General features: G+C 41.3%; 3 protein-coding genes across 7 annotated transcripts in view; 2 read left to right on the top strand and 1 right to left on the bottom strand.

The window, feature by feature from the left end:
- si:ch211-26b3.4 (connector enhancer of kinase suppressor of ras 2) overlaps positions 1–735 on the bottom strand; it is a 46,586-nt gene extending 45,851 nt beyond the window's left edge. The window contains exon 1 of the mRNA XM_026358658.1: positions 453–735. Coding sequence (XP_026214443.1) covers positions 453–516 — 64 coding nt within the window. The 5' untranslated portion in view covers positions 517–735. The remainder of the gene's footprint in view (positions 1–452) is intronic.
- Positions 736–3,232: 2,497 nt separating this feature from the next.
- On the top strand, positions 3,233–9,769 carry hdx (highly divergent homeobox). 5 transcript variants are annotated; one of them, XM_026358239.1, is made up of 11 exons: positions 3,233–3,360; positions 4,551–4,712; positions 5,064–5,210; positions 5,437–6,618; positions 6,707–6,763; positions 6,966–7,112; positions 7,670–7,868; positions 7,964–8,040; positions 8,874–8,972; positions 9,103–9,225; positions 9,319–9,769. In XM_026358239.1, the coding sequence occupies exons 2-11, from the start codon at positions 4,647–4,649 to the stop codon at positions 9,568–9,570; spliced, it is 2,349 nt and encodes a 782-aa protein (XP_026214024.1). In that variant the 5' UTR covers positions 3,233–3,360; positions 4,551–4,646; the 3' UTR covers positions 9,571–9,769. The 5 variants fall into 5 exon arrangements, with proteins under 5 accessions (XP_026214024.1, XP_026214022.1, XP_026214023.1 ...); XM_026358237.1 differs by having other exon boundaries at positions 8,871–8,972; XM_026358238.1 differs by having other exon boundaries at positions 7,964–8,043.
- Positions 9,770–10,467: 698 nt separating this feature from the next.
- rps6kal (ribosomal protein S6 kinase a, like) lies at positions 10,468–25,843 on the top strand. Its single transcript, XM_026357777.1, has 22 exons — positions 10,468–10,824; positions 13,379–13,438; positions 13,548–13,664; positions 13,750–13,831; positions 13,953–14,033; positions 15,125–15,204; positions 15,905–16,011; positions 16,432–16,469; positions 16,759–16,901; positions 17,009–17,079; positions 17,223–17,311; positions 17,554–17,618; positions 18,008–18,110; positions 18,287–18,408; positions 19,231–19,353; positions 20,158–20,247; positions 20,408–20,566; positions 20,649–20,810; positions 21,008–21,084; positions 21,323–21,440; positions 21,541–21,681; positions 24,628–25,843. The coding sequence occupies exons 1-22, from the start codon at positions 10,798–10,800 to the stop codon at positions 24,751–24,753; spliced, it is 2,181 nt and encodes a 726-aa protein (XP_026213562.1). The 5' UTR covers positions 10,468–10,797; the 3' UTR covers positions 24,754–25,843.
- Positions 25,844–27,499: the final 1,656 nt, after the last annotated feature.

Raw genomic sequence — 27,499 nt, 5'->3', positions numbered from 1 at the left:
AGATGACACATCAGGCAGCTTCATTGATGGGAGCGATTCTGCTGCTGATGCTGATGGAGTCAGCAGCGGCAGCGGCGGCGGCGGCAGCAGCAGCAGCAGCAATAGCAGCCTACAGGCTTGGCTTGCGAGGGGGTGCGCTCTCAAGCAAGCGAGATGACAGAATAGTGAGACTCCACTCCCTGCTTCTTTTTTTTGGGGGGGGGGAGGACAACCATTTCACTGCATCGGCTCCAACGCGTTCACCCTACTTCAAGTGACTTTAAGCAGTATCACAGGAGTCCGTTCTAAAGCCTAAAAGCACACGTCAGCCTGCACGTTTGGATAAGAAGCACACACATGCACCCAGTGTGGCCTTCCTCTGCTTACCACCATCATCACCATCCTCCTCCTCATTCTAACCACGAGCGGCGTGAGCATTATCAGCTTGATGCAATGAAGGGATCCAAAATTACCTTTCATCCAGTCCAGCACTTGCTTTGGTGTCCATTTACTTATAGGTTCCATAACCAAAGCCATGGTGTCACAGTCTCTCCGAGGTGATCAGCACAGGACTCAATGCGGGCGACATACAATGACCTGTCAGTCACATCTGGAATGACACGGCGGTGGCTAAATCTGAGGAAAAAGAAAGGGCTGTCAGTTTTATTCTTTCCATCAGAGCCTGGTCGCCTGCAGAAACGGTGAACGGGATGCGGTGGTGCAATCCATGCGCACACATACAGCACGCACACACACGCTCTCTCCCCTCTCCCTCCCTCTTCTCTCTCCTTCAGTCTCTCTCTCTCGCTCTCTTTCTCGTGCCTTCCCGCCAGCAGCCCGCACGCTGTGAGAAGTGGATTCGGTGGGAGCGAGGGGATGGAGCGACCCCTCCCCTCTCCTCTTTTGCTCCCGCCCGCCTCGCTGCAGCATCACAAGGGCCACCACTCATAATACAGACCAGGGAATGGTGCAACGCACACCATATAGGGAGGATCTCTCTCTGTCTCCCTCCCTCTCTGTTTTACACATGCACATACATACAGAGAGAGGAGGGCTTTATGCAAAAAGAACTCAAGATGAATTGTACACATAGCAAAAACACCATAATAAATAACCCATGTATATAAATATATAACGTGCAGCGGGGTAGGGACACACTGTTGGTATGCCTACCTGTAGAAATATTATAACTTATGTTCTTATGTGTATTAAAAAGAAGAATTGTCTGCATATCGGCTGTTCATGCTGCATCACCCAGCAAGGAAATGCTGTCATGTGACATGTGTCTTCATATGTTCACGTCTACAGATGAGGAAAATCAGCATCCGTGGTCAGGGGCTGCTAATTCGGCGCATGGGTTCAACTATGAAAAACAGCGCCCCCTGCTGTGCACCTGGGGCACATCTGACGTCATGTACAATCCCCCAACCCTGCGCACCCCCACCTAGAGAGCACACACACACACACACACACACACACACACACACACACACACACCAAGGCTAACTTCATATAGAGTGAAAAAGAGGAAGTTAAACAGTAGACAGGTAGACAGCTATGTAATCAAGTAAATGGCATAGTGATTATTTTTTATGTTTTTTTTTATTTTACCGCAGAAAACATTTCCCTCAAAATAAAAAGAGACAGAGAGAGAAGAAAATTAATGAACAAAGAATCGATATAACACATAGAACCAAGAAATCAAACATGCATTATGGTCACAGCATTACAGTGGGAATATCCAATAATATGTTGGCACTCCACCCCACCAATATCGCCTCATGCATAAGAACAAACAACAAAACACAGTGATTATGAATGTCTGTGTTTATTGCTTTTATACTCAACCAACAGCAACAGTACAAAGCACATTTGTTTTAAAGTGCAGGGATACATGTAGTTCAAGCGTGAACATCTAAACAGAGTCACGAGAAGTGGTATCAATACTTATAAGAATAGTATGTAATATAAAGACAAGCACAGTTATGGGTCAATCCATGTTTAATTTTGGTTCACAGAGGAGAACCTTTATTTCATGGTTTACGTAACACGGTTAGGATTGCTATCTTTACATTCTTCATAAAAGAAGAATGTCTTTTTCTCTCTCCCTGAGGCATGTTAAACAAATACATATAAAAGTAGCAACAACTTAGTATTTTTGTTTTATTCAAACTTTACTTAAACAGATAAATTCCTCTGAGATTAACAACGTCTTTTAAAAGGTGACCTGTCAAAGAGGACAGCATCAAATGTTTCCGACAGTAGGATATGAAACACATAAACAATCAACAGTAGAACAAGCCTGCAATGTATGGAGACTTAAAAAAAGAACATAAAACAAGTTACAAATATGTTAAGAAAACTGAAACGTGCTAAAAAGAAGAAAGTACAAAAGGATCGATAATCACAGAGTTTAGAGTGACCTTGAACTGAATCTGTGATACTAAATTAGAGAGTGATGTTTCATACTGCAAACTATTCCAAGTGGCTGGAGCAAAAAAACATGCAAACCTTCTTTATCATCTTGATCTATACACTAGTGAGAAACAGCCGATACTGTATGTGTGGTAGATGATCAGGATCTGACTGTAATAAGATCCCTAAGTCAAAGCCAATGTTTTCATCTAAACAGCAAAAAAGTTATACTATCCCTGTAGAGCAAATACTGTATTATGAAATTCAACTTACATTTTATTTACACTGGTAAATGCAGCAGCTATTGCCAAAGCAGGCTGTTGAGATATTACAGTGTAAATATATAAACATATAAACATACACACATACTCAGCCTACACACACTTGATCATACATGTAATCTAAACCAAATTCAGATTTAAAATGCTGATTTTAACATTCTACATTTTAAAAGAAAAAAAAAAACAAACAACAAAAACCAGATGCGATCGTTTCTTATCAATGTGAAGTCTTATAATTAATCAAACGTTTAAAGAAGAATTAGTTACTAATTAGCAGTAACACGTTTTGTAAATGCCAGTGAAGTTATCCCTTGAAACACTGATCAGTGGCTAAATCGCACATTCAGAAGCGATCGTACGTGAAAACATTAAAAAGGATACTCAGACTCTGTCGAAACAAACCTCCTCTCATCCAAAGTTTCGGCTGCCTCCATGTCTGTGACCTCTTCCTCCAGCTACCCCCCCGAACAAAGTCAACGGTGGGCGGGACCACACTGCTCAGTTTTCAGCCCTTTCCGAATGTCACAGCGATGATCTCGAGCTGCCATTGGCTCCTGTCTGCAAATACGTCACAATCATGATTAGAATTGATGATCGGACGTTCTGATTTCATTGTCTGGCAAAAGGGGACTGGTGAAGAAATCTGCTGAATTTGAACGTCCGTCTGATTTTGACATCAAAGATGGTAAGCAGCAGAGGGATTTCACTTCTCGCTTCGGGACACCCCGGATCGTTCCCACTCGTATCCGCTCGAGGCCAGGGCCAGCGAGAATGACCACGGCAGGGTCGGGAAATCACAGATTTGAAGGAAAAGTTTAGCTGCTGCTATCCAGTGGGAAAGCTATGCTAATGCTAACGCTAGCTTAGCTTCTTGGCTCGGAGATATGGCCGCTCGGGCCTGCGAGCTAACGCGAGCTGTCTGTGTGGCCATTGTTGGCGATGCGGCGCTCACCCGGCTTGTTTACTGTCTGGCTGGCGGCTCTAAAGTTATGGCACGGACTTCCTGTGTGCTAATTGTGTTTGTGGATCCTCAGACTGTTACCTCGGCGGCGTTACTATTCAGACATGCCCGCAATTTGTTCGCTAATTCTTTCCGTAATGTTTCCATATCGGCTGCAGCCATGCGCAGTGAGCCAGCCAAAATAAAGCTGCCGGACGCTCATTGGTCGCACAGCATTCCCGTCTGACAGCCTGTGTTTGGCAAAACCTCTAGCAACTCTATTTCAAACTTAGTCACTGCAGTTTTCTTCTATTGTGTACAAGTGCAGGTGTTATTACTTTGTCCGGACTGGTTACACCGGCTTTTCATTCTCTCCTTCTCTCGGAATAATCCAGGTTTGCGGCTTTAAAACTTAAACATATGTTTGAAATTCCCATTCGCGATAGAACATATAGCGTTAACTCGCCGCCCGTTCACTAGCTAGTATTTTGCTGGATGTTGGAGTCTGACCTCGTTGCTCATGATACATTATTGTGTTTTTGTCCTACCAAAAAGTCAAATAAAACACTTTAAGACTAATTGTAAGTCTGTGGTTTATTCTAGGGCAATTATTTAAAGGGTTTTCAACTGCTAAATATTATAATGTCTATCTAGGTACAAGATATTAGCTTGATTGACAGTGTTGCTGATGGTACACACTGGCTTTGTTATTGCTTATTATACTTTGATTGACAGATTCTAGTTTTAGTTGTCAGTTTCACATAGTTTAATTAAATGTTTTCAAAAAATTTTAACATGACAAAGCGTTGATGGGCTGTCTACTACATGATGATACTGATCATGTTGCACAGATATATATCCTCATTATGAGACAAAACCTTTTTTTTTTTAATTCGCACTAAAGGATAGTGTTGTCTGCTTTGTTTTCTCCTCAGCCACAGTATCCAGCGCTGTGTCAGGCACACTGAGACAGGATGAGTACAATCAACGTTGTGCTAACCTAGAAATATGGAGGTTTGGCTGTGATCTGCATGGCTGCCCCGTTCCCCTCCAGTAGCAGAATGGATGCGTGGCCACAAAGACGTGGCCTGCAGACTGTGAGTATATCTAGCACTGCATTCAAGTATGAGATTGAAAACGTGACATGAGACGCATTCTGAACTAACTGCTACTGTTGAGTCTGACATTTTCAGGGATACACTTATGTCATAGTTCATGCATTTGTTATTAAGCAATCATACAAAAATACTGCAGACGTTTGGAATAAACTTTTCCAATAAAAATGTCATATCGTATTAGGAAGGCAAATTGCAGAAATGTCACAAATTCACCAAATCTTTTTACCTTTTAACTTAATCATCTACTACCATTTATCACTTAACTCTCAATAGATAATTATTGTGTAACGGCAAACTGCTGGGTTCTTTATCTCTGTGGTTCTTTCTCAGATGAACCTGCGGTCAGTGTTTACGGCTGAACAGCAGAGAATCCTGGAACGTTACTATGAGAATGGGATGACCAATCAGAGCAAAGCTTGCTTCCAGCTAATACTGCAATGTGCTCAGGAGGCCAAACTGGACTTCAGTGTTGTCCGGGTAGGCACATAAATGTGCGTGTATGTGTGTGTTAATGAATAAGAGGGTTGCTCTACTGTGTTTCTTAGGGGAATACCCCTGTAATCCTGGGGCAAGTAATGAGGCCATGAGTTTGTGGTTTCTTCATCTAGTGCAGCGTCATGAATTATTATCCTTGCTTTGCTGAATTATTCCCTCTAGTGTTTAGCAGAATGTTTTTTAAGTGATGTTACTCTTTTCTCTGTAGACATGGGTTGGCAACAAAAGACGTAAGCTTGCCTCCAAGGTAGACCAGAACGGAGGTGTGTCTCATTCCTTATCCAGTCACGGACTTGCTGGCGGACTGCTCTCCAATCACACATTAGCTGGAGCTACTCTGTCCAGTCATAGCCTGGCGGCAGGGGCACTGCTTCCTGCTGAAATGGCTGCCGCGCGGAACATCCAGAATCGTGTGCACCTTCTCCCTCCATCTTCATCCTTTCCTTCTTTCTCATCAACATCTTCCTCTCCTTCCTCATCCTCTCCTCTTAGCAGTGGGAGCAACAACAAAAACAACAACAATGACGTCATTCTGACTGGGATCTACTCTCTGAACTCTGTCCCTCGCTCCCGACCAAGAACCACAGCCCCCGCATCTCAGTCGGACTCTGAGCTTTCTGCACACACATCCTCATCTCTGATTAACCAGGCCTTGCAGAGCAGGAACAGCTCCACCACCTCACCACTCCACTCCAAGCTGGGGTCACTCTCTCAGAATCTCCCATCCCTCACATCAGCCTCAGGACCTTTAGTCTACACTGCAGTCAGGAAGGGAAGTTTACCCCATGGGGAGTCAGGGGTAAGTGCAGGAGCAGGGGTAGTACCTCACAGCTGGACTAGGCAGTATGGTACAATGCAAACACGCCCTTGGTCCTCTTCCTCACAATCCCAGGCTCAGCCCAGACCTCACTCCAACCCCCAACCTCAGCCACCTGCTCCCCAGAAGACACGGGTCTCCCTCCCAGCCCAAAACTCTAGTCCAGCCTCTGAACAGACACCTCGTATCCAGCAGGTCTTCACTTTGTCAGAAAGAGGTGAAGGGGACAGAATTAGACCTGCACCAGCCACTACTTGGAAAGGCAAACAGAGTCGTAGGCCAGCTCCTCTTTCTCTGGACACCAGTCATAACTTCTCAATTGCCATGGAAACCGCAGATGAAGAAGATGAGTGGCAAAGGGAAGAGGAATTGGCAAATATGGCTGCTCAGACTCACATCCACAAGGAGCAGACGTCACCCGGCCCAAACGAGGCTGAAGTGTCTGTAGTGAGAGGAAGCCACACACCTCCTATGACAGGCTCCAGACCCCCACTGCTTCACAGCAACACAGATCTTCAGGGCAGCTACTCCCTCACAGCACAGACCTCACTTACAGGGGAATCCAGCTCACAGGTAGGCAAGCTGGACTAATGTTGTTGCTGCTGTTCTTCTAAGTTAATTGAAATGCTTAACTTGACTGTGTGTGTGTTTCTGTGTGCAGACTTCAGTTAGTGTGTCTGCTGCACCCTGGGTTATCAGCAACTCCAGAAAGAGAACAGTAAGACATTTTCCCCCTCAACTGTCATATACAACTTTGAACATAAAAATTCAAAAAGAACACATAAATGTATCATACTTATATTTATTATGGTACTGTCTGATACATCATGACGCTGTTGTAATAAACTTTAGCACTCAATGTGAGTCTGCCTATGAGCAGTGTGCATGTTGTGTAGTCAAACAGAGCTTTGTGTTTTCAGCTGCAGGATAGGACGCAGTTCAGCGATGGGGATCTCATCCAACTGAAACGCTACTGGGACCGAGGCATGACCAGCCTGGGCTCAGTCTGCAGGGAAAAAATCACAGCTGCAGCACATCAGCTCAATGTAGACACTGAAATAGTCAAGGTAACTCCACAAACTTGAAAACAAACTTTATATATTCCCAATCAAAAAAACATACACAGGTATGTGGAACGGTCATTAATCGTTTTATGAACTGCTTCGAGCTATGCTCATATTGTCTGGCCGCTTGTTTGTGATGAGTAGTGAAAACATTTGATTTGTCTGAACGTTTGTGAACTAAAAGAGAGAAGCAACGTTTCTAGGTCATAGAAGTTTTCTAACTCAGACAAAGTTGTGTATAAGTCACACAGTTATGTATCAGGGCCACAGTAGGAATGCTGATAGACTAAATATAGTCTCTCAGTCCTGACACACACGACCCACTGGCATCTTACTAACTGGGATTTATTGCAGGAAAGAATAATCTCTGTCCACTGAGAAATACAGTGTGTCACTATGGGGACAGTGTTTAAACCGCTCCAAAATCATTTAATAAAACACTTATACCTAACATTGGATACTTTATTGTAAAAAAAACATTTAATATCCATGCGTTTCGGAGTATTTCATCCACATTTGTCATATTACCTGGGTTGTTTTTTGTGTTTTCTAACTGGCAGACATGGATCAGTAACAGACGGAGGAAGTACCGTCTGATGGGTATTGAAATCCCACCGCCTAAAGGTGGGCCTGCTGTATTCACAAATTCATCCCCAGGTAATGAGTCTCCAGTGGCCCTCAGCCCAGACGAGGACCGTCTCAGAACACCTGAACTCGTAGATGACTTGAATGATGGGGGATCTGTCTGCCTGTCTGAAGGTAAGGCGGTTAATACATGCAAATTCATGAACACCCACCTTTCTATAAACCCATACGCTGTGTTTTGTTTTGTTTTTTTTTGTTTTTTTTGCTAGATGGCACTATCGACTCACAACACAGAGATGGAGAAGATGGAACAGATGTGTTCAGTGCTGCTCCAGTGGCCAATAATGTGGTACTTCATTATTCCTCTAAAATTACAAATTTAGGCATTATTATTAAAATGATTAAATTTAGGCACTCAGTCAGGACTGCACTGTACACTGGTTGACAGGGCTTATACACTCTACTTTTAAGTCTATCATGGATTATTGGGACACATAAATAGACTGGAGATGTCATTAATTTTATTGTTTTGTACACCTGTACTTTTACTAAAAAGACAAAATGTCAGCTGTGAGCAAGACCTTTATTAATATTCTGTACAACTAGACTTCGTATTTTGGATTCAGTATTCAAAATGTTTTGAATGCAAGTGTACTATATGCTGTTTGTAGGAATAAGTACAATTATATTTATTATTATTATTATTATATATTTATTGTTTTGTTAATTAAAGTGGTAAATAATTGGTATATCAGCCTAGAGAACTCTGCTCATTCTTGTCACTGCTCCGCAGTTAAAGATAATAGTGGATTAAACAAATAATCTAGCAAATGCTACATTTTTCATGTAAGTGTAGTAATGTGTTTTGAATCTCATATAAAGGTTCAGAGATAGACATGATTACATATTTCCTCCATCCAGTCCAGTGCATGTTTTTGTCTTTAAAAACAACGATCTGACAGCGTTATCTGTGCCTTTGTCACACGTTGTATTGTATAGTTTTATGTTAGTATGATCTAACCTAACACAATCACGAAACAACAAAAACTGCAATTCAATGAGAAACCTAAGACCCAGAACCCAGAGCAGTTACCATAAGATTTACCTGTTTTGTCATATTTAATTTTTATTATAATCAATTATAATCCAATGATCTAATGTTTCTGTTTTTAACAGAAGATTGAAGTAATTGATGAGGACGAAGAAGATGATGATGATGATGATGGTGAATTTGTGGCTTCAGACCTAGAGCAAATACAGCACCTGCTGGAATTCAAGGTGAACACTCAGGCTGTGACAGATTGACCACAACTGTTGTTCACTGACCGGTGGGACTTCTGGTCTGTTTACTGTTTAGAATATCTCAAGCTCTGAATTCATCTTCTGCCTCTTTGTATCTTCATTTCAGCATGAGGAAGTTCAGTTCTTAGAGAACGAGCTAGAGAACCAAAAACAAAAATACCTGGAGCTCGTGAGCTTCACGAAGAGCCTGCTCAGCGCTGTGAGGAATAATGACCTAGAGAGACAGCAGGTACCTCCACAGTCATGTTTGCCCACATACAGAAGCCATTAGAGTATGAAATTGAAGTGAAAAGTGATTTCTAAACTGCGTTTGTGTATTCAGGAACTCATAGCCAGTCTACCTCAGCCTTCAGACCAGAGCTGGGAGATGACTGTGGATAGAGGAGCCCAGCTTGCTGCAGAGTCAACAGACGCATCCTCCAACCACGACGACTCCCCAATGGGGCCTCCACTGGGCCCAGAAAACGAAGAAGTCCCACCGGCCAGCGTAAATGAAGATGGTTCAACAACAGTAGTTAATGAGCCCTCTGCATCAGAGGAGCAACTGCAGGAAGCAGTTAAAGAACAAAAGTGACTTATCTCTTGTACATCAGCTCACACAGATGTTTCCACACTCCACATGGTCTTAACATTTATACAAACACTCTGGTATACTCATGCTCCACGCCCAGTGCCTGTGGATTAATGCTTCACTATGACTGTTGGGCTAACAAATGCCTTTTTACTGCATATCATTCGCCTTGCTCTGGACCAGTCCAGAGAGAACAATAAATGACCTCTAACTTATCCATGTCTTTTTCTCCTGTATCAATCATTTAACTGAGGATAGATTGATATCTGCTTATAGAACTATAGGTTGTAAGCTGTGATATAGTATAGACCTTCATCCTGTCTATAAAAGATAACAGATACTGACTTTTTATTACAGATTACATTTACAGACAAGAATAGTTTGGTTAGATTTAGGCTGATCCACTTGAAGATAATGTCCATTTAGCCTACAGTATACTGTTGTAAACAGTAATCATGTTTATGACCAGGCACAAATGCATGTAGACGTGTAACGTGTCCATCACCTCGCCACACAGAGGCTGTGCTTGTGGGTGGGAGAGAGAGGCAGCTGAGAGAGAAAGTGGATGAGCTTTAAGCCTCTTATTTCCACTTGGACTAGGGATGGACAGGCTTATGAAACAGTGGCTTTAAAACATTCAACTTACACCCTCAAGATCAGAGCCTTAGATTCGAGGCTAATAACAAGAGGAGTCTGCCCCGCTTTCCATTTTTGCCCTGCGTCAAACATTAATTGAACACGTTGTCTCACAAAGACGGTGACTATTTCAGTCGCAAGCAAGTGTGCCATCACCCGGATGCATGCATGTCACTCACAGCATGTCATACAGCATCAAGTCCCCCGCGCCACCACGTCCTCCTCCTCCCTCCATCCTCTCGATCTCGAGATCCGTTGCTTTGGTTTGGACGGGGGAAATCCTTAACTGAATTGCGTCATAAATACGTCAATAAACTCTCATTCACTGACGATCAGGTACCACAGTAGCCGCCATATTCGCATCTATGGCAGGGTAGCGGTGCTCTCGGCGAGCGTATGGTTCAGTTATCACCATCAGCTATTCCCCGTACCGACCCCTCTAAGCCACCCGGATAGCGGTCCGCAGCCACACAGCTTGCATCTGATCATCGACGGAGAACGGCTGGACTTCCAGAGAGGGGAAGCCATGCAACGTGGAGCGGGGGTCTAGGTGGACTACGATGCCTTACAGTTAAAGAGGAATCCTGGCACAAGATGGAGGTAAACAGCGTTAGTAGTGAGGTGAGTTGATACATGCGTGTTTTGCATATTAACACGCTTAACGTTGTTTTCGGTTTGTGCTGTCCCATTAAGTTAGCTTGCCCCGCGAGCCTGGGTAGCTTAAATTCGCGTCACGACCTGCAGCGCACCGCGATGCATGCTAGCATGCTAGCTAATGCTAACAGCTGGTTGGATGTTTATTTTTGTTGCATTCCCTGGGTTTATTAGTTTAATGGCTGCCTTCCGACTCTTCGCTAGATCGCGTTATTGCGCCCAGAGAACGGGCTCGTTATCCAGTGACGCATGACCTTCTTTTGGTTTTTGTTGTTATTTACACTTCTCAAGAGAAGTTTGCTTCACAGCTAGCTTAGCGTATTTAGCTTTAGCATGTTAGGTAGCTTGCTAGCTGACAGCTTGCAGGTTCGAAACTTGGAGACAAGTTTGTGTCCGAATAGTCGGTGAAGAACCGGTAAAGTGGATTTATGTATCTATGGTATCACAGTGAAACAGTTCAAGTAACATTGAGTTTATTTTTAGTTTAACTTTAGTTGGTTTAGATTTGGCCAGACGACTCCACAACATAGGGCTGACTGGTGAGCAACACAAGTGAACTAGTGATGCTGTTAATAGATAACCTTATAAATTGGGTTTGTGCGCTACGTAATAACTTATAATTGTGTAAAACCTACAATTTACACAGCTGGCAGCGAACAACTGCTTCTACGGAGCAAAGTAATAAACATAGCCGCTAAATATTCATGTAACCAAAACTAATAAATGGGACTGATAATGGGCTGGAAGGTCACTTATTTATTATAAGATTACCTAAAGAAATGAAACCTTTTAAAGACCTGTCGAAATGCTTTCTTGTATCACCTGTTCAGTTTACTTTGGCATGGGCCTGCCAGATGAGATGTTGTTTCATGAGCAGCTAAACCAACCTGACATCCTAAACCTCCCCATCTCTGGGATTCTTTGCAATCTTTAACACCTACAGTCCAAACTGACTGTCTGACTGCTGTGACTGTGTTAAAACCAACAGGAAGCTGTTGCAACACAGACTTCTGACCTAGTCTGTTGCCTTTAGGACTAAACTCTCCTCCTGCTATAGTTATGAAGAAATGTGTTGTAAGATTTGTATTATTTCTGCCTGACACAGAAAGGAACAGTTTTTTAGGTGGCACTGTAATATTGAATAATCTCAACTGTCATCATTTAACTATGCTTCAAACCGTTTGTTGTTTGCTGCTACAAAGAAGAACATTAAGCTGCCATCTACTGAATGTTTCACCTTTGAAAGCTGCCAAGTTAACAGAAGCGCAGAAGTAAACATCAAGCTTAGCTACTTATACTGGACTAGTGGTGATGCTGGCAGCTTAATCCACTTTGTAACAGTTTTTCACTTTGAAGATGGTTGCTGATCAAAGCCTTGCATGCCAGTATCATTACATGATGCTGTGTATGGTCTTCAGACTGCTTTTTTGAAACGGCTGAAAAAGGCTCGCCTGGTTGTGCTGCAAGTGTAGGATGCACTCTGTTACAAGCCCTGATGAGCCCCAACAAAGGTGGGAGTGAAGATCTATGTGTGAATTATGACACAAGCACTGCCCTGGCTTTGGTTTGCCTGAATATTATACTGTACAGATGCACCAAGACTTGAATTTGGACACTTTTATGCTTGCTTTGAAGCGTACATCCTGACTGCTTTGAGTGTTTATGTTGCTTATAGATACTATAACACAACAATATTGGGAAGTGGTGTGCTGGACTCTGTTCTGTGGATGTATGTGAGTTTATGTTGGTGGCTCCACCCACTGAGTAGGTTTGCGTAGCACTATGACTCATCCCCCCTCTTCAGAGGCTTGATGGAATTCAACACACACAAACACACTAGTCTGAATACATCACGCAGGCTGAGCTTCAGCACCGAACTGAAATACGCAGACCTGGTTAATGCTATCGCAGTCAGTTTATTGTCTCATTTACGTGCAGATGCTCAAAAGTCTGATCATCTGTTGACACTATCTCTGCATTGTAGGCTATTTAAGTAAACAAGAGAAAGGCATTAGCAGGTTCCTGAATGTAACTCTGAGGTGAACAAGCATGCATATCTGTGGTTATTTAAGATAAAGTACCATGTCACCACTAACAAATTGGGGTTGTAAAAGAACCAGAATCTAGTTTGTCCTCAAGAGCCTGAATGCTGACTGCAGCCCAAGCAAACATCAGCTCCTCTGACCCAGTCAGACATGTTGTTTTTGCCCTGGCTGAGGATTAAGCTAGAATGCTAATAATGAGGGGCTTTATAGGGACAGGATGAAAGCTGGACAGCTGGACAGGCTTAGAGTATGGACTCCATACTGTTTGACACCAATCAGAGCTTTAGTTGGAGAAGTGAAAAGCATTGTTATTGCATGTGACTCATCGATTTCATCTGCTGAATGTTCCATCATACATGTGGGCGTGCAGGAGCTGCAGTCATAGTCCTGCTCAGCTGAAAACAAGGATGAACAAGCTTTGTGAAAGTGTTTACTGTTGCCGACTCCTCTGATGAAATTTGTTGGTCTGGCTGCAGCTCAATGGACATCAGATCATGGACGAGCCCATGGAGGAGGGAGAGTCTTTCTTGCACTGTGTAAGTAATGATTGGCTTGAGGTCATGGAGCATGTGTCTATTTAGTTGCATGCAGATTGACATACCTGCAACCTTGTGTGCCAGTCTCATACTGATACTGTTTGTGTAGGATGATGGGACATATAAGGAGATTCCTATCACCCACCATGTAAAAGAGGGCTGTGAGAAGGCTGATCCATCTCAATTTGAATTGCTCAAAGTCCTCGGCCAGGGCTCTTTTGGCAAGGTGAGGACACAAAGGAGACAAGTGTTTCTATCATGAAATGTTTCCATAGCTGTTTGTACATCTCTAAATTTCTCTTCTCTCTCAGGTCTTTCTTGTCAGGAAGATCATGGGTCCAGATGCTGGTCAGTTATATGCAATGAAAGTTCTAAAAAAGGCATCTTTGAAAGGTAATGCAAATTTCCTTTTTACATTTACATCTGTATAAAAACACAGTGGCAGTCGCCCATAGTTTTATCCCCAGTGCTGAATTTCTCTTCAATTCCGTCCCTTCCTGTTGTACCTTTCTAGTCAGGGACAGAGTTCGCACTAAGATGGAAAGAGACATTTTAGTGGAAGTCAATCATCCCTTCATAGTGAAATTGCACTACGGTAAGAGATTTTTATTTACATGGTAAAGGGGCCATTACACAGTGATATGAAAAAATGTATGAACCAATTTGAATGGCCTCATTCCTTCATTAATTGGTCATAAAATGTGATCTGATCATCAACTAACTATAGACAAACACAATGTGCTTAAGTTAATAACATCCAGCCAATTATAATCTTTAAATCCTTGGAATTAACATGTTGAGCTAATCTTTATTGTCTCCATTGGGGTATAAACAGAAATACTAGCCAGCACCAGAGATCCCTCTACTTTTTATTTTAAGTTCATTGAACATTCTGTGTTGTGGCTTGGCAATGATCTTAGTTGTCCAATTTTTGGAGAGAATTGCCACAGTACTAAATGGTTGTCATTTAGAGCATGTCCAAGTGTGGACTGGTGAATATTTAAGCTCTCTGTGATTATACTGTGACCCTTTCATAATTTATGCAAGAAAGAGTTTAAATATTTGAGATATTTGAGTCATGCTTTACTTTTCACTGTCACCTCACAGCTAAAAGGATCCACATTAAGTAGAGAGAGGTTGTTCTTTCTGCTGTGTTGTTTCTTCGTGTTCCCTTCATAAGCAACATTGTTAGCATATTTTAAATCAGTATTAGTGTACAGCACACTGATATAAAGTTTCCTTTGCATGTCATTATGGTTTCTTAAGCGACTAATTTCACTGTTATCTCATCCAACTTTTAACCACAATCATTATCATCACTCATGTCTCTCTCAGTACTGTTCATTGCACTACATGTCACCTTTATGCACACTATGTCTGCCCCATTTTATGTTGATCTTTAAATTTATTCTTATCAACACATCAGTTCTTTTATATTTATGTTTGTGCGGTTCCTTATGTGTTTCCTTCCACTTTTTTTTTATTTTTTATTAGCAAACAGCAGCTGTAACAAGGCAAAAGACATAAAAACAATAAGACACAGGATGAACCAAATACGTTTTTATACTTGCATTACACTGTATCTGTAAAATATTTTTTTAATGTCACCAAGCTATTACAACAGTGCTACAAGTTACAGTGGCGACCTGTACCCAACCCAATGTTTTGGTTTTCTGGTCTCCCCAGCCTTTCAGACAGAAGGGAAACTGTATTTAATACTGGACTTTCTCAGGGGAGGGGATGTATTCACTCGCTTATCCAAAGAGGTATGTTGATGTTATGTTGCTTTACTTCTTGTTATAATTTCTGCTTTTTTCTATCTTATTTTGTATGTTTGGAAATAAAGTGCAGCATGTCATTTTCTTTAAAGAGTTGAATGGTCTATATTTTAACCACAAGAGCATTAAACATGTTTGAAAATCAGAGGTATATATGATACAGTGTTCTTTTATACACCCTTAGGAATAGTTAAAATTACAGCTACAAATTAAACAAGTGCTAATTTAGCATGCAAGAGTCTTTTTTGTACAAGTACTGCCAAGTCATTTGTCTCCTGTTTTCTGTGTACTCTTTATTCAATTTGTGACTTAAAGTTCTTAAGGAAATGCAAATGCTTTTCCTGGAACCTTTATTCGTGTTTAGATCATCAATTGCTTGTCAGTTTGAGGCCCAGATGAGCCCATTTCAATTGCTTTCAGGGAACTCTGACAATGTGTGATTGTTCTCTAGATAGACCTTGTGTTGAAAGCGTGTCTCAGAACCAAAGCAATAGCTACTGGCAATGTCAGATAAACAGCTTGCTGAATCATGTAACCCATCTGAAATGTGGATGTTGTGACAATAATAATACTGTTTTTCTCTGTTTGTAGTTACTAAAGCTTAACATTGAAGTTATATTTTTTACTTTGCAGCTGTATTTTTCTCATGTTCTGAGCTCAGAGAGTAAATGTGTCCAGTTCTTATCAGGTTATGTTTACAGAGGAAGATGTGAAATTCTACCTTGCAGAGCTGGCCCTGGCCCTAGACCACCTGCACAACCTGGGCATAGTTTACAGAGACCTCAAGCCAGAGAAGTATGAATCTTAGACATCACCTTCACCTTTTGACCTTTCATTCTCTTACTTGCTTGTTACCTAACCCAATGAGTTGAAATCAAAGCTAAAAGACATACAGCGTGAGTTGAACTTCACCATTTATGCCCCGTCTCTCTGCCTGTGTCAAGTCACATGTGCTAATAACTTCACTAAAAGAGGCCACAAAGACGTGTGCTGTTTCTTTACCAACTGAATACATTCACATCTTTGACCAGCTGTCCATTTTGGATGGAATACTCTGATCTGTCAAGTTAAAACTTCAAGAACTTCAGAACACCAATAACACGCAAATCTTACTGCAACAATAGTTCATTTGAAAATGAAGACTGTCATTGTACTATTGTTTGTTGTTTTTTGTTTGAAGCTCACTTGTGCTGTAAAACTTCTTTTGTCTTTCAGCATCTTACTTGATGAAGCTGGACACATAAAGCTAACAGGTATGTTTTTGACCTAATGCTAACTGAATGCAATGCACACATCATGTTTGACTCAGTGTTTGACAGCAGAGAATAATTGAATTGTTGAATTTAGTTAGCAGCCTGTAATTAAACTGTCTCACATTTTGCATTAAAAATCAGCATACCACTTTCTTTCTTGTCCATAGGCTGGCTCTGTTCAGTCTTTTTGTTTGATTTTCCAGCACTTTAAGCAATTATAGCTCTGGACGTTTTAATTATGTTCAGTATTTTAACATTTTGACATTATTTTCATGTTTGCTTTGTACAGACTTTGGCTTGAGTAAAGAGTCAGTAGATGCTGATAAGAAGGCTTATTCCTTCTGTGGTACGGTGGAGTATATGGCCCCTGAGGTGGTCAATAGGAGAGGACACACACAGAGTGCAGACTGGTGGTCGCTGGGAGTTCTAATGGTACACAAGCTTCACACATGCCTACATTTTTTTTGTTCGTTCACATTTCTATGAAACTATTGCAAAAACATAGATCATTTTACTTTTCTTCCATTGTGCGATTGCAGTTTGAGATGCTAACAGGGACATTACCGTTCCAAGGGAAAGATCGCAATGAGACAATGAACATGATTCTCAAGTGAGTCATCATGTGCTGCATAATTAAGACCTTTACAGCATGATACAAGTCTTAAAAGTCGTAATAAATAAATAAATATAAATATATATATATATTACGTGATGATGTTTGATATTGACTTCATGCTGTTTTCTACCCTCCAGAGCTAAGTTGGGAATGCCCCAGTTCCTAAGTTTGGAAGCCCAGAGTTTGCTGAGAATGCTGTTTAAACGTAACCCTGCTAACAGGCTAGGTAAGGTTCATTACATCTGAGTGTGTGTGTGTGTGTAGACTTGTTAGAGAATGAGAAGAAAATGAGGTGTGTTGATCCTTGCATTGCACCACTCTCTTAGCTTGAGCTTGTTAACATTTTGGCATCCGTTTAAATCACATGGTGAAAACCACTGAGAGAAAAAATGTTTGAGCGTGTTGATCCTCTGAGAACAATAAAAACTGGCGTGCCGGTGAACTGAACCAAGTGATCTGTGTCTTTAGGGGCCGGACCCGATGGAGTGGAGGAGATCAAACGCCATGCTTTTTTTTCCACCATCGACTGGAATGTGAGAACACACACATCCCTCTCATTTCTCACCGACCCACACATGCACACATGTAACTCTCCCAGCTTCTGTTGCAGATTCACACCTAACAAACGGTTGGCTTGGTGACTACTGGCCATCAGTCTTGGCCACGCCAACCATGTTTGTGTGTGTCTGGGCAGAGGGCCAGTTCTCACTGTGTGTGCGCTAATAGCCCTGCATGAGTGTTTAAGAGACAGCAGGATGCTATTGGCCGCACTGAGCTGTTAGAGAGATTGGATGGGGTTAATCTGGGAGGGGTCTTGGCTTCTCTTCCACATATGTTCACACTCCTCAAACAGCCTGCGGTAGGATTTGATTTCTAACTTGCATACGTGTTTTCTGCATGTGTGTACCTGCATTTTCTTCAGAAACTATACAGGAGAGAGCTGCAGCCCCCATTCAAGCCCGCAGCAGGTAAACCAGATGATACGTTTTGCTTCGACCCAGAGTTCACGGCTAAAACGCCTAAAGGTAAATCTACACATACACCTACACACGAACGTGTGCTGTTCACATGGTTATCAGCTTAAAACCAACAGCCACTCCTGCAGCCATGGAAACTGCAACTGAGCCCTGAATACAACTTTAAAATTTAGTGAGTTTGTATGTTCATCTGTCTATATTATGAATTGTCTTTGTATATTTAGACTCCCCAGGTATCCCTCCCAGTGCTAACGCCCACCAGCTCTTCAAAGGTTTCAGTTTTGTTGCTCCAACCCCTATGGATGAGAACAAGAGCTCCCCACTCAACATACTCCCTATAGTTCAGGTGAACATACAATGTGCCCACATCACAATATGGGTAAATGGTACCATTAACATGGTACTGGACAGATCTTGTGCAAATAATTCCACTTATTTTTGTTTTTTGCCATTTTTGCAACATGACGCTGATCAGAAATATCAACTGCTTTATTGTGTTGCTTTCCACATATTTTGTATCACAGGCTATGTGAAAGGGAGTTAACACTGTAGTTAGCACATCTCTAAATGTGACTGAACCATTATATCAACATTGGTTTTCTAGAACTGGTTGCCAGTGTTATAAAGAATGACTAGATTTTTTCACTTTACAGTAGTCACGGCATTGCTGTAAAATGAGAAGTCAGTTTTTACACAATGATGGAAGATTACAATCACAATTGTTGGCAGAAATCTAAAAGAAAAAGCCTAGGTGCAAAATATTATTCATTACACATGCTACCATCTAAAAACCTTCAATACACAAACACTCGTTCTCAGGTTGGCTCTAACACCTACAAGTTTGACAGTGTTTTGCTGTGATGTAGCGTGCGAATAGTGAGCCAGATAGAGCATTGGCAGTAGATCTGTTATGACAGTTTCATTGCTGAATATGTAGTAACGTTGCTACTCTTTCACTATAGTTCCACTATTGGTACATTTGTGAAAAATCAACATTTTATAATAAGCAGTAGAATGATCTAACATACAACATACAGTACTTACTTGACCTGTGTTCAAACCAAAGATTGTTGGTGGTATTGTAGTAATATTACATAAGTATAGAAAACTTAACATGAAGACAGTTCATTTTACAGAATGTTATACAGCCCCTTTCTCTCCTTTTTAGATGCACGGGGGCTCAGCCAAGTTCTCTGATCTATACGAGTTGCAGGAGGACATAGGAGTTGGCTCTTACTCCATTTGTAAACGCTGTGTACACCGAGTCTCTGCTATGGACTATGCTGTGAAGGTAATGCTATACAAAAAATAGCACTTTCTTGTTAAATAAAATTTTATTTCTGACTTCTGAACATCCAGCCTTACATTATTATTAAAATGATTTGATCTTACATGTTGTGTGCTGTAGGTAAGCAGAATATTAGATAATAGTGAACTACAAATGGAATAAAAGGAATATGTTGTGATTATATCCATAAATTCCACTCTGAATCCCAGTTTTTCCCAATCTTAAACCTAAATTCTAACTCATGCCCCAATTTATAGTGTTACTTTTTTGTACGGAATTGTTTAAACTTGTCCATGTCAAAAAATATATTTTGGTGCTCTCTGAATGGTTTGGTGAAGACTTTCTTTGTATTTTTTCTCATTCAGAGCTTAGTTGCCAGCCAGCGACACTAAATGCCCAAGCAAAACTAATTGATTTGTTGAAGTAAATCTAGGAACAACTTATGTTTTTTACCTTTTTTTAAATAAATAACGAGAATAATAGTAACATAAAACTGCTTCTGAGTGAGAAAGTACTGTACATCCATTAGTGCTTCTTGAATTGTTCAAATATCATTTTAAATCTGTAAAATTGAAGTTCAGTTGTTGTTTTAACTGTGGTTACACCAGCAGAGGGCAGCACAGCTTCAACATCTGAAGCCTTATTGCAGCTTCTCAAAACGTTTTAAAGAAGAGCTTTTGTCTTTCAAATGTTTAAAATAGTTTAACTTTTTTAAATGCGTTATTTACACTGTGTGATATTTTCGTTTACTTATTCAGTACATTCTGCTATTTGACGCTAACTACTGTTTGTGTTTTCATGTCTCAGATTATAGACAAAAGTAAACGGGATCCCTCGGAAGAGATAGAAATCCTAATGCGATACGGACAGCATCCCAACATCATCACTTTGAAAGATGTCAGTAACATTTTTGTCTGCGCTTTTCCAGACCAAAAGGTTTTCAAGAGTTAGCAAACATACTGAGCACTTTTTTGTGTGTGTGTGTGTGTGTGTGTGTGTGTGTGTGTGTGTGTGTGTGTGTGTGTGTGTTGTGTGTGTGTGTGTGAATGAATGTCAGGTGTATGATGAAGGTAGGTACGTATACCTGGTGACAGAGCTGATGAAGGGAGGGGAGCTCCTGGATAAGATCCTCAGGCAGAAGTTTTTTTCAGAAAGAGAGGCCAGTGCTGTGCTCTACACCATCACAAAGACTGTTGACTACCTCCACTGCCAAGGGGTGAGCAAACACGTTTGGAAGCATATAAGCATGACTGAAATTCAATTTTCTTTCTCCTAAAAAATGTTTTCCTTTTTCACAGGTGGTACACCGAGACCTGAAGCCCAGTAATATCCTGTATATGGACGACTCTGGGAATCCTGACTCCATCAGGATCTGTGACTTTGGATTCGCCAAGCAGCTTCGGGGAGGCAATGGCCTCCTTCTCACTCCCTGTTACACCGCCAACTTTGTGGCACCAGAGGTAAGAGAGAAGAGGAACTGTGTAAGCTAATAAGGACATGGTAGAGGTTATGGAAAGTGGGACACCCAGTAAGGAAAAAGTAGAAAGATATCTAAAGAGATTTGATGGAAGGTAAAGAGGCATATAAACAAAATATTTTTCTCAATGCATGTTTTGATTAAGTCCCTAATAGTGTGCGTTTCTGTCTTTTTGTTTAGGTACTAATGCGACAAGGTTATGATGCAGCCTGTGATATATGGAGTCTTGGAGTTCTACTATATACTATGCTGGCAGGGTAAAACTGCACTCAGGCACAAATTTCAGAGGTGGTTTATAAAAATAAATAAATATAAGCAACAGATTTTTAAACTAGTCCAATACCTTGCAAAGATGGAGTACAAAATAAGGGTATTGAAACAAGTACAATAGTACTCTAGCTTTAGTGATGCTGTTTGTGTTATAGAGCAACATAAGTTAACTGGTACGGGTAATGTGATTATGTGTTGTCCTAATCTTTGTCTTATACCTGTCAGGTACACACCATTTGCTAATGGGCCAAATGACACGCCAGAAGAGATTCTTCTCCGAATAGGGTCTGGAAAGTTCTCTTTGACGGGTGGTAACTGGGATACTGTATCAGACAGCTCCAAGGTAAACACACAGACCGTTGTGTGTCTAGAACAACTCTGACAGCCAATATAAACTAAAAATTTTCCTCTTCATTCTTTCCTCGGCTACATTCATGTTCCAGGACCTGTTGTCCCATATGCTCCATGTGGACCCTCACCAGCGATATACAGCAGAGCAGGTTCTAAAGCATTCGTGGATAACCTGTAGGGATACATTACCACACTTCCAGCTCACACGCCATGAAGCACCACACCTCGTCAAGGTGAGTATATATTTTTCTCAGTGTGAAAAGAAAGAAACCAAGAGAAAAAATCTCCATGTTCACACACTTGTCCACTGATTCGGTCCAAAGAAAACACACTAAGGTGTGAAAGCAACCTAACATGCTCTGTAGTGTTTTGCTGAGGAGATCGACTGAAAGGGCACGCCCACACGCTCGCTGTGAATTCTTCGGACAGTTATCTGTGTATTCACACATGAGCCCAGTCGGACATTGCCTGGACGTTATACAAGGGAGCTGGTAGGTTAATGTCCAGGCTGACTGACTTGGACATTTGTGTTCTTACATTCAGCTCCTTCAGGTAATGACTAGAGAAGATGAGGGTTCCAGTGCACGTCTGAAAATGGCTTGTGACATTTTAAGACAAGTACTCTTTTGCTAGCTGTGTGTGTTATTTTTGTTCCAACTTAAATTTTCTGATGGAGACAAAAGAAAAAAACTGTCATAGAAAAAAACAAGGGACTTAAGTGGGTGTGTGTATAAAAACATCAACATACATCACAAAACATTAGCATGAAGCTGTTAAAATGTTCCACGTACCAAGTCCTGAAGGCCATATTCATTGAAAACACATAGTCACAGTAAAAACAGCACAAGCAGAGCAGCCCAGTTGACCTTTTCTCCATTAACTTCCCCTAGCAGATCTCTAAACACTCAGCATTGCAGTGGAGCCTCTCTATCATCTGAGTTTTCTCCCACTCACTTGTTCTTAGACCCCCTACAGAGAGGTTGTCTGAGCAGCATCCTTACCAAATGCTCAGACTACCTAAGCTGACTTCCCTTAATGTCAGGGAGCAGCAGCTATATAGTGAAGCACTCTCAAACTGTTGAACTCCTCACCCAATCATGCAGAGAGAGGCCTGAACAGAATCTATCTTGTTTTTGATCTTGTTGTGCCAGATACCTCTGAAAGACTGTAATCACAGGTGAGGTTAGAAACAACAACTAACTGAGAGCTGTGCAGCTCTGTTCCATCTTTGCCACCTAAACAACAGGTAGTCTGTCTCCAGAAGCTGTTTCTGAAACCCTTTATTGGTGCCATCATGGATCTCAGATCACAGATACAACAGATACGCAGTCAGGGCAAACTCCTTTTTCTTTAGTGGAAAAATGTTCCTACAAGTTGTAGAAACACATTATTTACTAGTTACTAACATACTTGTCTGGCTAGAATAATATCTTAAGCTATTCTTTGCATTTAGCGAGTTTTCATGCAGTGAACAAATCGAGTGTGCCGTGAAAATGACCCACCAGTTTAATGCCACATTGCATCTTATCTGCGTGAATCATCTATTTCTGACTCTTAAAATCAACACAGGTTTTGCAAGGTCACCATATTATTTTTGTGAACGTGTCATTAAAAGCAAGCGTTCCCAAGGCCTTAGAGGGACTTACATTATTTGTGTTGTGGTTCTAAAAGATGTTCAGCGTCATTAATACGTCAACACAAAGCGGTTCTCTGTTCACTTCTGTGGGTTCACTGTGGTTATTGGCATGAAGTTGACTACAAATAGTTTTTCCACTCAGGCTCATTTTGGTGTTGATGACTATAGACCTGTCATCTTCCTCTTAGTCGTGAATCCTACTGCTGTCAGAGATCTATTCTTGCTCTTTTCTCTCCCACGTGTGATTCAAAGTCTGACAAATGGTTTATATCGAAGTGCCCTGCTGAGCACCACTGGCATCAGGAGGCGTTGTTTGCATATCTCTTCTTTGTTAGCTTAAATGGGTTCATTCTTGAATACTCTATCTCCAAACTATATGAAGGAGGTGTCTCGGATTGTTTTAAGCTGTGAATTTTGACTGAACCTCCTAACCTTGTCTATATGGACAATAGCCAGTATTTGCTTGTGATTTAGGTGATCTAAGCACTTGTTAAAAGCCCTCCCCTGAGTTGGGCTTTAATTTCACTTCAATTTGGCAATACTTCTAAATATTGTCTCTGATTCATCTCTTAATATGGGTAGGTGCTTCTAGCATACCAGATGAACTGAAATACAGTGTTTAATGAACTCTGAGGTAACTCACCTACAATCTGATGAACCCATGAAGTAGAGCTGAACAAAATGAGTCAGTTGAAAGAAAAGTGGTTATTTAAGTCTTTGAGTCACTTTTCAAGGAAAATATTTGCTCATTCCAGCTTCTCGAATGAACGATTCTAAGCTTTCCGGAGTGACATCCAGTGGTTTGTTAAACTTGCAGAAGCAACTGAGGACTTGGGCTGAAGCTCAGCCGCATGTAATTAAAAGTCCAAGTAACTTATTTGTTGTTAGTATATGTATAAATCTGTTGTTTAGAGGTGCTGCATTGAAAGACGTCACACTACTCTGTTTACATAAATGAGAGGTCCAAAGCATTAGACACCTCTTAGTATAATAAAATAACTCCACTATGACTCTATCACCCACTATGACTTCACTATGAATAATACATTTCATATTTCTTGCACTTGCAAAACGTAACTTTGTAGTATTACTGTAGAATCAGAGCTGCTGTATTGGATTACAGTTCACTGTACAAATGTACCTAATAAAGTGGCCAGTGAGTGTATGTTTCCAAAAAGCCATATAGACAAAATATTTTTGGTGCCAATAAATATTCATGTACTTTACTGGTTGGTTAAGGCCCAGTGTGACTGTGGACGATGTTTATGCAACATTTCAAATGAGTTACTGTTTGATATTCACTGAACTCAGGTGGTGTTCTTCAGCGAATACAAACACCCATACGTTGTACTGAAATGTAGCACTTCACTGGAGCACAGCAAGCTTCAGAGCTTCCTTATCGTCCACCTGTCTCTAGGAAACTGCAAGTCACATTTTTCACTATTGACTGGTTATTAAAAAAGAAAATGATTAGCAAACAAGACGCTGGTAATATAAGTTATTTGAAACGTTAAAACCATGTGACCATTACGTTGTTTTCCAGGGAGCCATGGCTGCCACCTATTCAGCACTGAGCCAGAAGACAAGTCAGCCAGTGTTGGAGCCTGTGGCAGCTTCCAGTCTAGCCCAGAGACGCAGCATGAAGAAACTCACCTCAACAGACATGTAGACACACACACACACACCGGTCGCCCTCCAGTTTTGACCTCACCCTCAGTCGGACTCTCATACGCAAACACAGACCGAAGTCCTGGCCAGTCAGATCTACTGTCTCCCTTTTTAAACTATTTATTTGATACACCCAACATATGCACTCACACCCACCTTTCATGCACACTGGACGAGGCTGCATTGTGAAGAAGTCAGCTGAAAAGGAAGAGGGGAAACTCACAAATCTGTTACTACTGGGGAGACAGACTTGTATTTATTTCCACAGCTTTCATATGCACTTGCCCTCCTCGCCTTTCATTCTTTCATCCTCGTATGAGGAAGAAACACACCAGCTGATGTTCTCCTTCACTGTGATTGGCTGATTCAAAGCTGCTTCGGTAAACTGTGCCCCCCCCCCCCCCCCCACTGCTCTTCATCTACGCTCTGCCATCCTCTTCCTCAGTTCTCTCTCCTTATCTTGTTTGCTTTTGCTCTCTTAACTTCTTTCCTTCAAAGTGATGTTATGGTTTATGTGTGAGAGTGCTGCTGTGATGATATTGACTGAGGGCCATTGTAGGACTGTTTATTCCTTTAAAAATAAAAAAGATACGGATTCTGCTTGTGGCAGAGTAAGAAGTCCCTGGGAATCAAAATCATCTACCAGCACTTTTGGTAACATAAATGCATGTCCGGACACAGTCTGTATTTCTTTTCCCTTAAAATTCACAGTCTGACTCCTGTTACTTTGAGATGCTAACAACATATCTAAAGCTGCAGTTGGACAAAAGATAATGTCGAGTTTGAAGAGGAAACAGTGTGGTAACGATAACAGAAACTGTAGTTAGCAAAAAATATATAAATATATATATATATATATATATAATGAAGATTATGAAGATGAAGAGCATGTGGGGGAGCTGTAGGGATTTCTCTGGAGGGGACGGAACGTACGCCGTCGAACCAGAGAGGCTGAATTAAAAAAATTTCCATGGATATCTCTTCAAAAAGACATTGTGGAAATTGTATGATATTGTATTTATTTCATTTGATTTTTAAGATTCTATTTTTCTTTCAAGTTCTGTATATATTGACATTAAAGATCATTATTGACATGCACTTACTGTGGTCTGAGCTGATTTGTTCGGTCAGTTGCCCAACAAAATTATTAGCAACTGATTGTCAGTGTAATATCTTAATTTAGTGTAATATCTTAATTTATACATGATAAATTGCCTTTTTTTTTTTTTGACTGAAATGTCTGTCAATGTGTCATTTGGTGAAACACTAACAGCAGCAAATTAAAGCTGCAGTAGTTAATCTTTTTGGCCACACCGAACAACACTTAAACACAACACTGACACCATATTGCCTTATAAAGGTAATAAGGTTTGTTAGTATAGATTACATAAAGAACATCATTCATTTAGTTGTATTTCTGCTCAATTAATTTATTGTAAGATTCACTCTCAGCTTTGTTTTACTTTCAACCAGTTTCTCAAGGAAAACTTGGTACTGGTCACTGATTTGATGCCAACATTGTCTGTCTACTACCTGCCCAGCAATTGTAACCAAAAGCATTTCCCCCCCCCCCCTCCAACTGGAGATGATGATGACAGCAGTGATGATCCAAATACTAATCCATGTACTCAAGAACAATGAGCTAAACGATGCTAAAATGTTGTTAAGCAGAGTGGGAATGCAGATAATTACCCAAAGGTTTGTGACCACAAATTATCCTATTTCAAATGACATTTGAGCAGTATAGAAATATTTAGGAGTGCAGCTTTAAACCCAAACTATCCTTCAGAAGAATGGCCACACCTGAAACCTCATTTCCCTTTGTTTTCTTCTCTTGTAAACCTAAATGAGAAGCAAAGAACATTCGCCGCCACTAGGTGGTAACACTGTCCAGTCCATGTGAAGTTTCATGGCTGTTGTTGAACACACAGCATCCCTCGGTGGGTCTGTACCCTACCCCTATGTAAATGATCAGTCTCGCCTCCTTCCATTTTGCCTGTCCACCCCCCACCCCTGCTCCCCTGAGAATATGAGCTCCCCCAACCAGTGGTGTTTAAAGAAGATATTGTGTGTGTGTATGTGTGTGTGTGTGTGTCAGAGCTGTCATGACCAGGCAGCAAAGGATGGAGATCCAAGCAATGAAAGCAGATGGACTGAGCCAGTAGGACTGTTCCCATCAAGTCACACACAGAAAACACACACACACAAGCGCACACTCTGGTCTATGGACCAGCTGTTGTCCTTTTTCTGCAACTGTCTGAGCTGACTACATGTCCTCCTATTCGATCTCTCTCTCTCTCTCTCTCACTCTCTCCTGGATTAGATGCATTTTGCAGTCAGCCTGGGAGCTGAGAGGTAAACAGTGAGGCTAATTGCTTTGACATACTGCTCTTTGTTTTGGCCTCCTGGTGCTAATCAAGCACTCAGCTAATAAGTCCGCCTGGCAAGGAAAACACCACTGTGTTTGGGCTGGGAGGAAGTAGAACAGGACAGGGGTCTGTCACATTGAGTTATACTCCATAATAAAGCTCCGCACTCATATTTGCCGTCCACATTTGCCCGTCATCCAGAGGTCACAGTGCTGCTGCGGCTGGGTAGCACCCCGCTCAGGTGTGAATCTATTTATCCTCATTAACGAGCGTCTCCCCAAAGTCAGCCAATTAACACGCTGCTCCTAATGAAGCCATTAGCTGTCAGATGAGGTAGAGGCAGCGCTTGTCATCGGTCCACCGTGTGTTTACTGTATG

This window comes from Anabas testudineus, chromosome 10 (genome assembly GCF_900324465.2).
Source record: "Anabas testudineus chromosome 10, fAnaTes1.2, whole genome shotgun sequence".
Taxonomy (NCBI): domain Eukaryota; kingdom Metazoa; phylum Chordata; class Actinopteri; order Anabantiformes; family Anabantidae; genus Anabas; species Anabas testudineus.
The sequence above is the reverse complement of the archived record's forward strand: the minus strand, read 5'-3'. Positions and strand labels throughout refer to the sequence as shown.